The 16,334-nt window shown below is 43.0% G+C and overlaps 2 protein-coding genes across 5 annotated transcripts in view; both read right to left on the bottom strand.

The window, feature by feature from the left end:
• ptpn18 (protein tyrosine phosphatase non-receptor type 18) overlaps positions 1-16,334 on the bottom strand; it is a 94,820-nt gene that overhangs the window by 58,930 nt on the left and 19,556 nt on the right. The gene's annotated exons all lie outside the window — the stretch shown is intronic.
• Positions 10,371-11,025, bottom strand: LOC307037696 (uncharacterized protein; the record flags this gene model as incomplete). The annotated part of the gene is made up of 3 exons (XM_079678753.1): positions 10,848-11,025; positions 10,579-10,731; positions 10,371-10,511 (listed from the first exon to the last, which is right to left on the bottom strand). Exons 1-3 carry the CDS (start codon positions 10,947-10,949, stop codon positions 10,371-10,373), a joined length of 396 nt encoding a protein of 131 aa, XP_079534879.1. The 5' UTR covers positions 10,950-11,025.

Genomic DNA, 16,334 nt, shown 5'->3' on the forward strand with positions numbered 1-16,334 from the left:
AGTATAACGGAAAGGTTTCCTCACCATTTTATTATTATCTGTTAGTTTGTCTCGGTACATTTCCACCACAAACAGCTTCACGAACAGGATCCCTTGAAAGACCGCCAGAAACCAAAGGAGGACGGCCACTGATCACCCGGAGGCGTGAAAGGGTTATCTGGTGTCCTGAATGGGACCTTCTGGTGATGGAACTTTTTTGCAATGGCTGGCGTGAATCCAGGTATATCTCTCCCCTACTTTCACAGCCGTGTGGGCAGAGATGGCAAAAGTAAACACTAGTGCCAAGAGACGGGAGTCGGTGTATCTAAGGCACAAAGTTGGCTTTATTGAGCAGCACGATAAGATAGAAATCTATATGGAAAGAGACATACTGTAATCTATGGGTGGGCAGCAGTGCCGATGTTAGCGCTACAGCCACTGTAACGTAGTGCTATTGTTACTGATAACGGTTGCGATATATCAGTGTATTAATTTAGCACAAGATTACAATAACCAACGTTAATATTATTTACTGTAATTTAAGATGACTAATTGTAACGGAGCCGTTCAACGAGTGTGTATACGCAAGGTTTCACAAAAACAATCATCATCATTACCTATTAACATGTATGTTCTTGATAACTTTTGCCATTATATGGCTGTATAAGTATAGTGCGGGCATCACCGACCTGTACGGACCCGGACCTATAATCATAAATTATAAAGGGATTTTCAATTCAAGAAGGAGAGACGAGTTCGAGGCAGACAGGATCTGAGTACTTCTACTTTTACTCAAGTACAAGATCTGAGTACTTCTACTTTTACTACAAGATCTGAGTACTTCTACTTTTACTACAAGATCTGAGTACTTCTACTTTTACTACAAGATCTGAGTACTTCCACTTTTACTACAAGATCATCTGTGTACTTCTACTTTTACTCAAGTACAATATCTGAGTACTACTTTTACTCAAGTACAAGATACGATACGATAATACTTTATTGGTCGGTTCAAGTCTGAAATTTGACTTGCATCACAGCAGCTCCATGTCCAACACCAACATAGGAACATATCCAGACAGAATACATGAAACACAAACAACGAATATTTAACATAACATCACAATCACTGAGAGAAAACCTTTTCATGACCCGTTAATGCGCATTTGATGCACGCTAAAGATCTGAGTACTTCAACTTTTTTCTACTTTTACTCAAGTACCAGATCTGAGTACTTCTCTCACCTGTGTATTCCTCTTCAGGACAGAAAAGGCACATATGGATGTTTGTAATTAAATGCAGACACTGATGTAACAGCGACCTCTAGTGGACATACTGTGGATTACAAGTACATTCACTCAAGTAATGCACATCAAAAAAAGAGGAGGCGGAGCTAATGCCTGATCAGAATTCTACCGGAGATTAAGTTAAATTCTGCTGTGATAAAACGCCATCCTGTTCCAAACCACATCAAGGATTATTTCTGAAACAGTATGGAACTCAAATGCCTTTTCTCTTGCAGGTTTATCACAAGGTGAGTTCCTTTTTTATTTCCTGCTTTTCAAACAAATGTGCTCTCTACAGTACAGGTTAGATCTGAGTGTTAGCGAGGCTTGCTAATGTAAACAAAGACGAGATTATGTCCAAAACACGTCAGGCATTGTTTCTGATATCAACTTTCTGTGGCTCCGCCGCCGATTTGACGTCATATCGGACGCAAATCTGTATCCGCTCATTGTACCCCCGTTTTTAAAAGATTTGGGTACGGAGGAAAAGAGAAAGGGTTTTATTTTCTGACGCTGCGTGAGTTCCCTGACACACCAGGGACACATATTTGTGTATAGAAGACATACAAAATAACATTTCGCATGATAGGTCCCCTTTAAGTGAGGTTTTGAAGAGAACATGTTTACTTGTACAGGGTTATTTTCACTGGGGTTTTAATATATTTATTTAAATAACTTTGCTGAGCTTGTTTTTAGCTTTATTTCTATCTCACTAAACATAGTGAATGTGAACTGGTTCAGCTGATAAGGCTGGTTATGAATCAAGAGGAGGAGCTGCACACAGGTGAGGGTGTTAAAGTCCAAATATGAAGTCAGACCGCTGAACGCCATTTTACACCTGGACGGAGCAGGAGGACAACAGGAGTGTTAACACCAGGATCTGCTTTTTAACACATTATTTACTCTGTTTTACTGGATGTCAGAACATCAGCGTCTTATGGCGCATTTACACTGCAGGCCTCGCTCGGTTTGGTTAGGCCTTATCAGGCCCGGCTCACTTTAATGCTGCGCTCACATTACAGTTTAGGAACTGGGATAGTATCTATAGCAGGGGTCACCAACCTTTTTTAGGGTGAGGGCTACTTAAAAAAAATAAAACAAGTTGGGTGCTACTTTTACTCCTCTTTTTTTGTTTTTTGCAGTGTATATATTTAGCACATTTTAACGTTAATATGCTTACCTTTAACCTTTGTGTGCTGTTTGGGTCTGTGGGACCCGTTTTCAGTGTTTACTAAAAGAACATGTTTGCAATCTAATTATTTTAACCTGCTTTATTTGGGGGTGGACGGGCCTCAGCTCCTCTAGGGGGGTCCGGGGGCGTGCTCCCCCAGGAAGTTTTTTTTTTAAATGTTGAAGTGAAATGCTGGTGCACTCTGGTGTATACATAAATTCTGGTGAATTTGTGGATACAGCTTTCAACACTCATACTAAAGGGAGCTTTATACTTTTCAATAATCCAATCATCTTTAGAATATGATCACAACCAATAACAAATCATTTAAATTGGTTTATTCTTATCTTATGTTACCTAGTTAGCATTCTTTCTTTCTATTTATGCATATTTTACTAATCACTCCCTTTTTAAACAGTTTTTTTTTTTTTTTTTTACTGTCCTATAGTACACATTGGAATGATTTCTTAATTTATCTATATTAAATAGATAAAGGTGTGCTCTCCCAGCTCTCTCGCTCGCTCTCTCTCTCTCTCTCCCTCCCTTCCTAGCTCGCTCTCTCTCTCCCTCTGTCTCGCTCGCTCACAGAGGCTGTGTGCTCCTCCGTGGCGATGACGGCTTGCGTTAAAAATTAATAATACACATATTTGTAAAGTGGGGGGACACAAACGGGATTTCGAAAAGAGCGGGGGACATGTCCCCCCTGTACCCAGTGGAAATTACGCCATGCGTGTGTGTGCGTCAAGTGCAATAAATATATATGCAAGTTGCAACACACAGAGTAAATCTCTGCCCCTCATGTGCTGTGTAGGCTGGCACGACTAGGCTGTTCAATGGGGCTGATGTGTTATGTAGATTCTGCCAGAAGGAAAATCAGCAGGGAGGTGCCACATTGCTTTTCTTCCCGACTGCAAATCTGGACCCGCAAATCAAGCAAGAACGTGATTGGTCGATATTCATTGTGGGGGTGGCGGGAGGAGGGGTGTTAGATAGATATAGAGTTATATTAAGTAGATAGAGTTCGCTATGATTTAGGTTTCGTTTATGCATAGGGTAGATTCTTTTAATTACATTTCCTTTTTTGTTTTGTGTATTTTATACATGGACTTGCTTGGCGAGCTATTTTTAGAACATGCCCCGCGGGCGACTCACGTTGCCCCTGCGGGCGACTAAGTGCCCGCGGGCACCGTGTTGGCTACCCCTGATCTATAGTAACGCAGTGTAGGCGGAGCCGTGACGTCATCTTCAATGAGCGCCCCAGAAAAACAACACAGCCGTTAGCTTTTGGCACTCAGAGCTCACAGCTCCTCATATCTGTTCAGAAACTAGACAAAAGTTAAACAAGTACAAACCACATACTGTCTGTGTCATGGCGAATACAGTCGCTGGTTTATTTATGTCTGTATAGGCCGTTGTTGTGAGTGTGGACGGTCGGAGCATATACAACGTTAGCTTAGCCAAGCTCCATTTAGAAAACACCCATTTTAAAAGGTGTTCTCCTGCCGTCTGTCTGCAGACTTGTCAAAACATTAATTCATGGTTTTTACTAACCGGTATCAGTATGTTGTTACTTCGGCATCCTTTGAAACGTGTATTTCAATTAAATCACGGTAAAATATGTTCATTTTGTTGTAGTTCTAGCCCCCTTGACAGCGATTCTCTCTCTAGTTTAGCATACTCAGCCCTGTTTGTTGGCCTCAATAGAACCACGATTTAGTCGGGCCAGAAAAAAGGTGAAAAAGTAGCCCCGGGCCGGAACTAGGCCAAGTGTAAGCGCAACCAAAAACAGGCCCCGCATGGCTCGGCATGCTTAAAGTGAGCTCCGCGCTGTAGTGTGAATGCGCCATTAGAGTCCAAAGAGACTTCTACAAGAGTTGTAAACTTTTTTTATTTCCTGTTTTCTGCTTCATCAAAGCAACATAACATGTGACAGCCCAGCGCAGTCAAAATGGGCAGCGGCCTGTCTGAAGTCTGACTGATTTTATGTATTTTAACCACGTCTATTATAATGATGGTTTAGATTGAACCGCACCGCTGTCTAAAAACGTGTGTGTGTGTGTGTGTCCAGGGTTACTGGTTTATGAAGATGAGTGATTTTAAAGATGAGGAAGAGGACACATCTTCAGTCTCCAGGGCCCAGGAGTTCAAAACTTTTATTCTCAATCAGATCCGATCAGATTTTGAAATCCCATTTTTTGTGATCCAGGATCAGACAAGTCGGACAGATTTTGTCCCTGGAGTTCAAAGCAATTCAGGATAGGATCAGCCTGATCCAGATTACGATTTTTCAAGATGACTAGATCCTGAATATCAGTGCTTTAATCCTACCGAGCGCCATCTAGTGGACATGAACAATAATACAAGGAAGACAAGAGCCCACATTGCAGAGACATCTGCAATTACTTTTGAAAGGTGATGACAGATGACGGACTTTTTTTTTGTTGAAGATATTTTTTCTTTAATCTAAATTACATTTGTGATTGACAATCTTTGCTGTGATACTTTTATCAGCATAAACATTTATGTCATCAACATTTGATTGAAAACAAAATAGGCCACCACAAACGTGAGCAAAAATGGAAAAGATCAAATGTATTTTCCATGAAGGTTAAAAATTGTGTATTATTTCAGTTAACAAACTTTGCCATCTTATTTAAATTGAAAAATATTTTAAAATAAATTGTACAGTACATTTTGCTCCGGTAATCCACTGGAAATCCACCCCTCTTGTGGGATCAGGATAATCCAGTTTTTTGGGATCAAACTGATCCCAATCCTGTGTTGTCGGTTTGAACTTCCCGTTTTGAAGATTTGATCCAGACTAAAGCTTGGATTGGATTTCCTGATCTGATCGGATATCAAAGTCATCCTAATCCTTTTTTTTGGTTTTGAACTCCCCAAAATCCAAATCTGATCTGATCAGATAGGGATTAAAAGTGTTGAACTCCTGGGCCCAGCTGTCTGTCTCTGAAGAGTGACTGGTCGAAAGGATTACCTCTATTATTCAGTAATGAACCTGGGCCCTCAGACACAAAGTAAGAGTCTGTTTCTGCTGTAACCTGACCTGAAGAGGATTCCGTTTTTATATTATCTAACACATTAAACTGTTCTTTAATAATATCATGAGCAGTTTGCACAGAACAAAGGCAGCTAACATTATTTCTCCCGTGTTTCATGTTATGTTTATTAGAAGCAGCATATAGTTTGAGTTTAGCGCTCTGCCCATTGGTGAGAATCAGCTCCACTAATGTAAAGTGCTGTAAAGGATGTGTTCCTCTCCACAGAGGGAAGAGGAAGAGTGGTGTTCCTGTGGAGGAGCAGCTGTCCAGCTGTGCTCTGTGTCAGGACGTCCTGAAGGATCCAGTCTCTACCAGCTGTGGACACTGGTTCTGCAGACAGTGCATCACCTCATACTGGGAGCAGAGACCTCCATCAGGAGACCCCTCCTGTCCCCAGTGTGGAGAAAGATCCAGAACCAGAGCTGGACTGCAGACAGCCAGTCAGACCAGAACTGTAGGAGGTAAGAGGCCGAACACTTGAAGCGTTTTATTCGTCTTACTGGTTTAATTTTTTTTTGTATACTATGGTAGAGCATACACAGTAAGCTGTTTTTTTAAAACATTTGGTAACACTTTATATTAAAAAAGGTACGCAACCATTAACTAGTTGTTAATTAACATGCATATTAGCAGTATATTGGCTCTTTATTAGTCATTATAAAACACTTATTAATGCCTTATTCTACATGACCATATTCTACAAGTAATAAGCCATTAGTTGAGAGTTTTTGCTCAATAACCCTCTAATTAGTGCTTATTTATTGCAAGTAAGGAAGTTGTTGTACATGAGTTTTGGTCTTAAGATGCTCTGCTCAATATGGGCCTAATAGGGCAGTATCACAAGAATAGTAATTCTCCCATAATAACACTTAACAAATATGATCTCTTCTTATGTAAAAATACATGAAACTGTAAGTGTTCATTGTGTCTAAATAACTCAAAATTAGGTATTTATATCCAAGAACATGTTCCCTATTTTAAAGTGAAGTCTTGTTCATAACCAACAAGCTAGTAGTTTGACTCTAATTGGGTATTTCTATCTAAGAATATGTTCCCTATTTATGACCTCCACTGGCTCCCCATCAAACACCGCATTGACTTTAAAATATAACTTTTCACTTTCAAAGCCCTCAAAAACCTTGCCCCCCCCTACCTCTGTGACCTCATCCAACGACACACCCCCACCCATCGCCTCATGGTCTGCTGAAGCTAAACTACTGCAGCCCATCAGGACAAAGCTCCGGACCTGGGTGACAGGGCCTTCGCAGCAGCCTCCCCTACACTCTGGAACTCCCTCCCCAGCCACGTCAGATGCGCCAACACTCTCACATCATTCCAATAATCCCTCAAAACTCACCTTTTGACTCTTGCCTTCAACTCCTAATCAACTGTCCCCTTGCCCTTATTCCACCTAGCTTAGCTTTCTAATTTTGTTGTTATTTTTTTTTTTACTTGCTTGTAAGCGCTTTGAGCACCAGGAAAAGCGCTTTATAAATGTAATGGATTATTATTAGGGGTGTAATGGTATCCGTATTCGTCCCGTACCGTCACGGTTCGGACGTCACGGTTCCGCACATGCAGTCACGGCCCGTCCACACAGTGGCTTTCGAAAAAGCTTGCCGGCGGGCGTGTCCGAAGCTCGACCAACAACCAATCACATGAATCTCCCGCCCCTGAAACACAAGTAGCGGTTTGATTGACTAGAGCTTGTACTGGCATATGATTTGATTGGCTGACGCTTCCACCGAAAGCTTCAGAAGCTTCAAAAGTTGAACATTGCTCAACTTTTTCAGCCTGAAACGCCAGGAAAGCTCCGCTCTGCTTCCCACAATGCAGTTCGGCTAAAAGTGACGTCACCCCATTCCAACGCTGCTGTGTGGACGGGCCGTAACACGACGAATACGCCTTTTTTTTTTACGAGTGGGAAAAAAGTCTGTCATTCAGGGCAGTATCCATTACACTATTTATAATCCAGGGGGCGGTATTGCGCCTAAAAGCTGTTTGCCAGCCGCCCTTAAACAACAAATGAAGAACAAGAAGAAACACAACAACAAAACGAACAAAATACAAGAAGAAGAAAAGTTAGTATGGCGATTTCAGATAACACACAGGAGTTAGAACCCACCTGTTTCTTTTAAATCAGCTGTGTGGGAACATTTCGGGTTCCCTGTGGACTACAATAACGATGGAGTGCGGGTGGTGGATCGGACGAGGACGGTGTGTCTGCGTTTTTAGACAGCGGTGCGGTATGCTAATGGTAACAGTAACACAAGCCAAACATGCTAAATCATATCAGAAGGCATCACCCAGATTTGCCAATCACCGGAGCCCGGCAAAAGACAACAGCAGTTCAACAGCTTATCCCCGCCCTTTTTAAAGAAGACAATAGACATGAAAGCCGTGAGACCAAAATAAATAACGGAAGATGCGCTCTTGAAACAATTTCTTATTATTTATGATGTAATATTTTCAAGACATTCTTTTTAGTTTTAAAGCTTATTGAACCTTTTTGTTTGACATCAGCCATTATAGATAATCTGGGCATCTGAGTGTGTGTGGTACTGTTTGTGGTTTATATTTAACACTGTAATACAGTTAATTATTCAAAATGTTAGAGTTCCTTATTTTTAAACTGAAACTTGCACTACTGTTCAAAAATAAATAACAACAAACCTGGATTTTTTTTTTTTTTTACCAAAACATGTCATATTTTATGTATTTGTGATCACTGCAGGATTGCTTTGCATCTACGGACTGGAGTGTGTATGAGGACAATAACATCAACACACACACGGATACGGTCATCTGTTACATTGGGAAATGCATCGATGACGTGGTACCGAAGGTTTCTGTACGAACATTCCCAAATCAAAAGCCCTGGATAAAAGGTGAGGTAAGTGGCAAACTGAAAGCACGCACTATAACGCACAGAGTTGGAGATTTGGAGGAGTTCAGGAATTCTAGGTATGAACTCCGGAGAGCCATTAGCAGTGCAAAGAGACAGTACAAAGAGAAGGTGGAATCTGACTTTAGAGGTTGTAACACCCGGAACATGTGGGCGGGACTAAGAACAATGACGGACTACAAAGGAGCAGCGGGGGGTGCAGCGGGAGTGTCTGCGTGCGCATCTCTCCCAGATGAGCTGAACAGTTTTTTTGCACGATTTGAGATCAGCCAGGCTGGGGGTGCAGAGAAGGATCAGGAGCCCTGCCCCAACCCACACAAGGCTCCTGAACCTGATGGCATCCCTGGCCGTGTTCTCAGGGTGTGTGCATTTCAGCTGGCAGAGGTGTTCACAGACATCTTCAACAGGTCCCTGCTGCAGTCTGTAGTCCCCACTTGTTTTAAACACTCCACCATCGTTCCTGTCCCCAAAAAGCAAAAATCACGAGCCTCAATGATTACCGCCCAGTAGCACTCACCTCCATCATAATGAAGTGCTTTGAGCGGTTAGTCAAAACCTTCATCACCTCGTCCCTCCCTGACTCTCTGGACCCCCTGCTGTTTGCCTACAGAGCAAACAGGTCCACAGACGACGCCATAGCCCTCACCATCCACACTGCCCTTTCACACCTGGACCAGAGGAACACATCTGTGAGAATGCTGTTCATTGATTACAGTTTAGCCTTCAATAACATTGTGCCCTCCAAGCTGGTTATCAAGCTCAGAGACCTCAGGCTCAACAGCGCCCTCTGTGACTGGATCCTGAACTTCCTGACAGGCAGACCACAGGCAGTGCGGGTGGGAAACATCACATCCTCCACCCTGATCCTCAACACCGGAGCCCCTCAAGGCTGCGTGCTCAGCCCTCTCCTCTACTCCCTGTTCAAAACAAAGGAGCTGATTGTGGATTACAGGAAGCAGCAGAGAGAGGGACACTCTCCCATCACCATCAATGGGACTACGGTGGAGAGAATCAGCAGCTTCAGGTTCCTCGGTGTCCACATCACTGAGGACCTGACATGGACTCTTCACACCACCACCATCACCAAGAAAGCTCGACAGCGGCTCTTCTTCCGCCGCAGGCTGAGGAGGTTCAACATTGACTCCAGGATACTCTGCAACTTCTACAGGTGCACCATAGAGAGCATCCTGACTGGCTGCATCACGGCCTGGTACGGCAGCTGCACCGCCCTCGATCGTAAGGCTTTACAGAGGGTGGTGAAAACTGCACAGAACATCACCAGCTGCCATCCATGGAGGATCTTTACTCCCAGCAGCTCAGGAAGAAATCCGTCTGGATTATAAAAGACCCCCATCACCCCAGCCACAAACTGTTCAGTCTGCTGCCGTCTGGCAGGCGGTACCGCAGCATCCGGACAAAAAAACACCAGATTCAGAGAAAGATTCATCCCACAGGCAATAAGACTGTTAAACACCTGAACTGTTGAAACAACATCCATAACATTAATCTGCTACTTAGTAATTATTTATCTATGTATCTAATATATCATTCCAATAGCTTGCATAGAGACTCTTATTTCACTATTCCATTTTTTTAAACTATTTTTTCATATTTACTTGCACTATATTGTTCTGTTTTTCTGTATTATTGTGTTGCACTGTTGGAGAAGCCTGTGACCTAAGATTTTCATCGACATAACTACTCTGTAGCTATTGTCATTCTTATTGTCAATAAATTGAGGGATATACCAGTGTTTCCCACAGATCTGAAATATACTTGGGGGGGAAGGTGCCGGGGGGGGGGGGGGGGGCTGCGAGCGGAGCACGGTGCGAGCGGACCGCGGGGCGGGCTTTGTGACGTGCAACACATGTGACAAACAACAAGTTTTAACAACATGTTTATTCATTAACTTTACATTACTGTATGGCAATATTCATTTTGTACAAAGATGGCACTGTTTGTCAGAGCACTTAATCCGTCTGGGTTTGTTGAAGAACAGCTCCAACGCCTGTGTGTATGGGAATGCCTCTGGTGCTGGTCCACTGACTGGATATCCGCATACATGCAGCCAGGTGCTCCCCTTTCAGTTGGTTTCTCATGTCAGTTTTCACCTGTAAAACAGACAGTTTGTTTTAAATGAACTATACAGAATGACATGTAACAGGGAATGACACTCACCCTGTTCATCGTAGAAAAATCCCTCTCGCAGTTTACACTGGAGACAGGGATGACCAACCCCGCTGAAGAGAGAAGGCTGAGGTTTGGGTATATTTCTGCCCATTCGTCCTTCTCACTGGCCAGGAGCTGCATGATCTCAGCTTGTGTCTTGTCCTTCAGAGATTAGCCAAGGCAGGGCAAATGAGTATACAGTATAATTGAAACATTTACAGATGTAAAAACAAGCAATTCTAACCGTCAAGTTCATATTAATTTAGGTATTTACCAACCTTAAATGTTCCTTCAAGAACATGCTGCTTGTAGGAGGTCCACTCTTGGATAACTGTGGCATCCTGCCCTGGGATGAATTTGTTGGCAAGGGTCTGCAACATTGAAATGTTGGTTACATCATTGGAGGTAACTGCCTTTGGACCCAGGACACTGAAGGCCCCCAGCACTTCAATATGCTGGAACTTGCTCTCGATGTTGCTCTCCAGGCTGCAGATGTAAGGTTAGGGAATGTTCCGGTATTTGGACAACATTAACATGGGATCACTCCGGTCAATGTACGTACTTCGTCTCACTGGAATATTAATGGCCAGATTGAATACAAAATCGACCCAAATTCTCCGGTCAATGACAGGAGAGTTTTGAAAGTGACAAAACACTGTTCCACACATTTAAAAACACTTAATCAATGTTTACCCAGGATCCATGCACCTTTCCTGGCTTGTAAAATGTGGTGATGCGCCCTGGAGGTAGCGGGTAGGCTCTGTGCGTGGTGCTGAACCCCAGCCTGTCTATGTGGAATACAAAAACAAACAAAGACAAACACCTTTAAGGTCACCAGGGTCGTGAGGTTCTGGTTCTGGCGGTGTGCATGGAGGGGTTTAGTCCGAGTGAGGAGTGCTCGAGCGTGGGAGGATGTGTAAGGCAGAGGAGGGGAACAAAAGGTGTGTGCAGGAGCAGGGAGAAAAGAGAAAATAAAAAGACTCAAAGTGTTCCACCTTCCAGCAGCAGCAGCAGCAGCAGCGGGCCCGCGGTGCTGAACACCTGCCTGTCTATGTGGAGTACAAAAACAAACAAAGACAAACACCTTTAAGGTCACCAGGGTCGTGAGGTTCTGGTTCTGGCGGTGTGCATGGAGGGGTTTGACCTGGCTCCCCGACACAATGCACATAGTCTGGAGCAGCGGAGCAGCGGCTGGGCCGTGTTCCCCCTTCTGTCCATTTGCCTATCAGTTTGTTAACGAAGTGGACAGAGGCTGTTTTTTGCCCCTAAAAGTGACTTTTAATGGTGTTTTTTGTATTTAAATGATGTGTTTTATCTTTCTCCAGGGTCCCCGACGCAATGCACATAGTCTGGAGCTCGCTGGGGTCCCGCAAAATGCTTTAATCACGATTTGGTCCTTTTCCCCATCACTTTGTTAACGAAGTGGACAGAGGCTGTTTTCTGCCCCTAAAAGTGACTTTTAATGGTGTTTTTTGTATTTAAATGATGTGTTTTATCATTCTCCAGGGTCCCCGACACAATGAAACTAGTCTGGAGCTCGCTGGGGTCCCGCAAATGCTTTAATCACGATTTGGTCCTTTTCCCCATCACTTTGTTAACGAAGTGGACAGAGGCTGTTTTTTGCCCCTAAAAGTGACTTTTAATGGTGTTTTTTGTATTTAAATGATGTGTTTTATCTTTCTCCAGGGTCCCCGACGCAATGCACATAGTCTGGAGCTCGCTGGGGTCCCGCAAAATGCTTTAATCACGATTTGGTCCTTTTCCCCATCACTTTGTTAACGAAGTGGACAGAGGCTGTTTTGTGCCCCTAAAAGTGACTTTTAATGGTGTTTTTGGCATTTAAATGATGTGTTTTATCATTATCCAGGGTCCCCGACACAATGAAACTAGTCTGGAGCTCGCTGGGGTCCCGCAAAATGCTTTAATCACGATTTTGTACTTTTCCCCATCACTTTGTTAACGAAGTGGACAGAGGCTGTTTTTTGCCCCTAAAAGTGACTTTTAATGGTGTTTTTGGCATTTAAATGATGGGTCTTATCATTATCCAGGGTCCCCGACACAATGAAACTAGTCTGGAGCTCGCTGGAGTCCCGCAAAATGCTTTAATCACGATTTTGTCCTTTTCCCCATCACTTTGTTAACGAAGTGGACAGAGGCTGTTTTTTGCCCCTAAAAGTGACTTTTAATGGTGTTTTTGGCATTTAAATGATGTGTTTTATCATTATCCAGGGTCCCCGACACAATGAAACTAGTCTGGAGCTCGCTGGGGTCCCGCAAAATGCTTTAATCACGATTTTGTACTTTTCCCCATCACTTTGTTAACGAAGTGGACAGAGGCTGTTTTTTGCCCCTAAAAGTGACTTTTAATGGTGTTTTTGGCATTTAAATGATGGGTCTTATCATTATCCAGGGTCCCCGACACAATGAAACTAGTCTGGAGCTCGCTGGAGTCCCGCAAAATGCTTTAATCACGATTTGGTCCTTTTCCCCATCAGTTTGTTAACGAAGTGGACAGAGGCTGTTTTGTGCCCCTAAAAGTGACTTTTAATGGTGTTTTTGGCATTTAAATGATGTGTTTTATCATTGTGGAGGGTCCCCAAGACAATGCACATAGTCTGGAGCTCGCTGGGGTCCCGCAAATGCTTTAATCACGATTTGGTCCATTTCCCCATCAGTTTGTTAACGAAGTGGACAGAGGCTGTTTTTTGCCCCTAAAAGTGACTTTTAATGGTGTTTTTGGCATTTAAATGATGTGTTTTATCATTATCCAGGGTCCCCGACACAATGAAACTAGTCTGGAGCTCGCTGGAGTCCCGCAAAATGCTTTAATCACGATTTTGTCCTTTTCCCCATCACTTTGTTAACGAAGTGGACAGAGGCTGTTTTTTGCCCCTAAAAGTGACTTTTAATGGTGTTTTTTGTATTTAAATGATGTGTTTTATCTTTCTCCAGGGTCCCCGACGCAATGCACATAGTCTGGAGCTCGCTGGGGTCCCGCAAAATGCTTTAATCACGATTTTGTCCTTTTCCCCATCACTTTGTTAACGAAGTGGACAGAGGCTGTTTTTTGCCCCTAAAAGTGACTTTTAATGGTGTTTTTGGCATTTAAATGATGTGTTTTATCATTATCCAGGGTCCCCGACACAATGAAACTAGTCTGGAGCTCGCTGGAGTCCCGCAAAATGCTTTAATCACGATTTGGTCCTTTTCCCCATCACTTTGTTAACGAAGTGGACAGAGGCTGTTTTTTGCCCCTAAAAGTGACTTTTAATGGTGTTTTTTGTATTTAAATGATGTGTTTTATCTTTCTCCAGGGTCCCCGACGCAATGCACATAGTCTGGAGCTCGCTGGGGTCCCGCAAAATGCTTTAATCACGATTTTGTCCTTTTCCCCATCACTTTGTTAACGAAGTGGACAGAGGCTGTTTTTTGCCCCTAAAAGTGACTTTTAATGGTGTTTTTGGCATTTAAATGATGTGTTTTATCATTATCCAGGGTCCCCGACACAATGAAACTAGTCTGGAGCTCGCTGGGGTCCCGCAAAATGCTTTAATCACGATTTTGTACTTTTCCCCATCACTTTGTTAACGAAGTGGACAGAGGCTGTTTTTTGCCCCTAAAAGTGACTTTTAATGGTGTTTTTGGCATTTAAATGATGGGTCTTATCATTATCCAGGGTCCCCGACACAATGAAACTAGTCTGGAGCTCGCTGGAGTCCCGCAAAATGCTTTAATCACGATTTTGTCCTTTTCCCCATCACTTTGTTAACGAAGTGGACAGAGGCTGTTTTGTGCCCCTAAAAGTGACTTTTAATGGTGTTTTTTGTATTTAAATGATGGGTCTTATCATTATCCAGGGTCCCCGACACAATGAAACTAGTCTGGAGCTCGCTGGGGTCCCGCAAAATGCTTTAATCACGATTTTGTCCTTTTCCCCATCACTTTGTTAACGAAGTGGACAGAGGCTGTTTTTTGCCCCTAAAAGTGACTTTTAATGGTGTTTTTTGTATTTAAATGATGTGTTTTATCTTTCTCCAGGGTCCCCGACGCAATGCACATAGTCTGGAGCTCGCTGGGGTCCCGCAAAATGCTTTAATCACGATTTTGTACTTTTCCCCATCACTTTGTTAACGAAGTGGACAGAGGCTGTTTTTTGCCCCTAAAAGTGACTTTTAATGGTGTTTTTTGTATTTAAATGATGTGTTTTATCTTTCTCCAGGGTCCCCGACGCAATGCACATAGTCTGGAGCTCGCTGGGGTCCCGCAAAATGCTTTAATCACGATTTTGTCCTTTTCCCCATCACTTTGTTAACGAAGTGGACAGAGGCTGTTTTTTGCCCCTAAAAGTGACTTTTAATGGTGTTTTTTGTATTTAAATGATGTGTTTTATCTTTCTCCAGGGTCCCCGACGCAATGCACATAGTCTGGAGCTCGCTGGGGTCCCGCAAAATGCTTTAATCACGATTTTGTCCTTTTCCCCATCACTTTGTTAACGAAGTGGACAGAGGCTGTTTTGTGCCCTTAAAAGTGACTTTTAATGGTGTTTTTGGCATTTAAATGATGTGTTTTATCATTATCCAGGGTCCCCAACACAATGAAACTAGTCTGGAGCTCGCTGGGGTCCCGCAAAATGCTTTAATCACGATTTTGTCCTTTTCCCCATCACTTTGTTAACGAAGTGGACAGAGGCTGTTTTTTGCCCCTAAAAGTGACTTTTAATGGTGTTTTTGGCATTTAAATGATGTGTTTTATATTTCTCCAGGGTCCCCGACACAATGAAACTAGTCTGGAGCTCGCTGGGGTCCCGCAAAATGCTTTAATCACGATTTGGTCCTTTTCCCCATCACTTTGTTAACGAAGTGGACAGAGGCTGTTTTGTGCCCCTAAAAGTGACTTTTAATGGTGTTTTTGGCATTTAAATGATGTGTTTTATCATTATCCAGGGTCCCCAACACAATGAAACTAGTCTGGAGCTCGCTGGGGTCCCGCAAAATGCTTTAATCACGATTTTGTCCTTTTCCCCATCACTTTGTTAACGAAGTGGACAGAGGCTGTTTTTTGCCCCTAAAAGTGACTTGTAATGGTGTTTTTGGCATTTAAATGATGTGTTTTATATTTCTCCAGGGTCCCCGACACAATGAAACTAGTCTGGAGCTCGCTGGGGTCCCGCAAAATGCTTTAATCACGATTTGGTCCTTTTCCCCATCACTTTGTTAACGAAGTGGACAGAGGCTGTTTTTTGCCCCTAAAAGTGACTTTTAATGGTGTTTTTGGCATTTAAATGATGGGTTTTATATTTCTCCAGGGTCCCCGACACAATGAAACTAGTCTGGAGCTCGCTGGGGTCCCGCAAAATGCTTTAATCACGATTTTGTCCTTTTCCCCATCACTTTGTTAACGAAGTGGACAGAGGCTGTTTTTTGCCCCTAAAAGTGACTTTTAATGGTGTTTTTTGTATTTAAATGATGTGTTTTATCATTCTCCAGGGTCCCCGACACAATGCACATAGTCTGGAGCTCGCTGGGGTCCCGCAAATGCTTTAATCAGGCGTTTTAACACTTTTCCCCACGAAAATGATTTTTAATTATTTTTTGGGGGCTATATAAATCAAATTCCGGTTAATGCCGAGCACAATTGTACCTTTTACTATTTTAATGTATTTGCATGATATATCTTTCGGCGATAAAAGCGACATATTTGGATGACTTTGTCAGTTTATGGAGCTTATCCCACAAATCCCGGATGATCCGGGCCAAATTTGGGAG

The sequence above is a fragment of the Notothenia rossii genome, assembly GCF_949606895.1.
Source record: "Notothenia rossii genome assembly, chromosome: 4".
In the NCBI taxonomy this organism is placed as follows: Eukaryota; Metazoa; Chordata; class Actinopteri; order Perciformes; family Nototheniidae; genus Notothenia; species Notothenia rossii.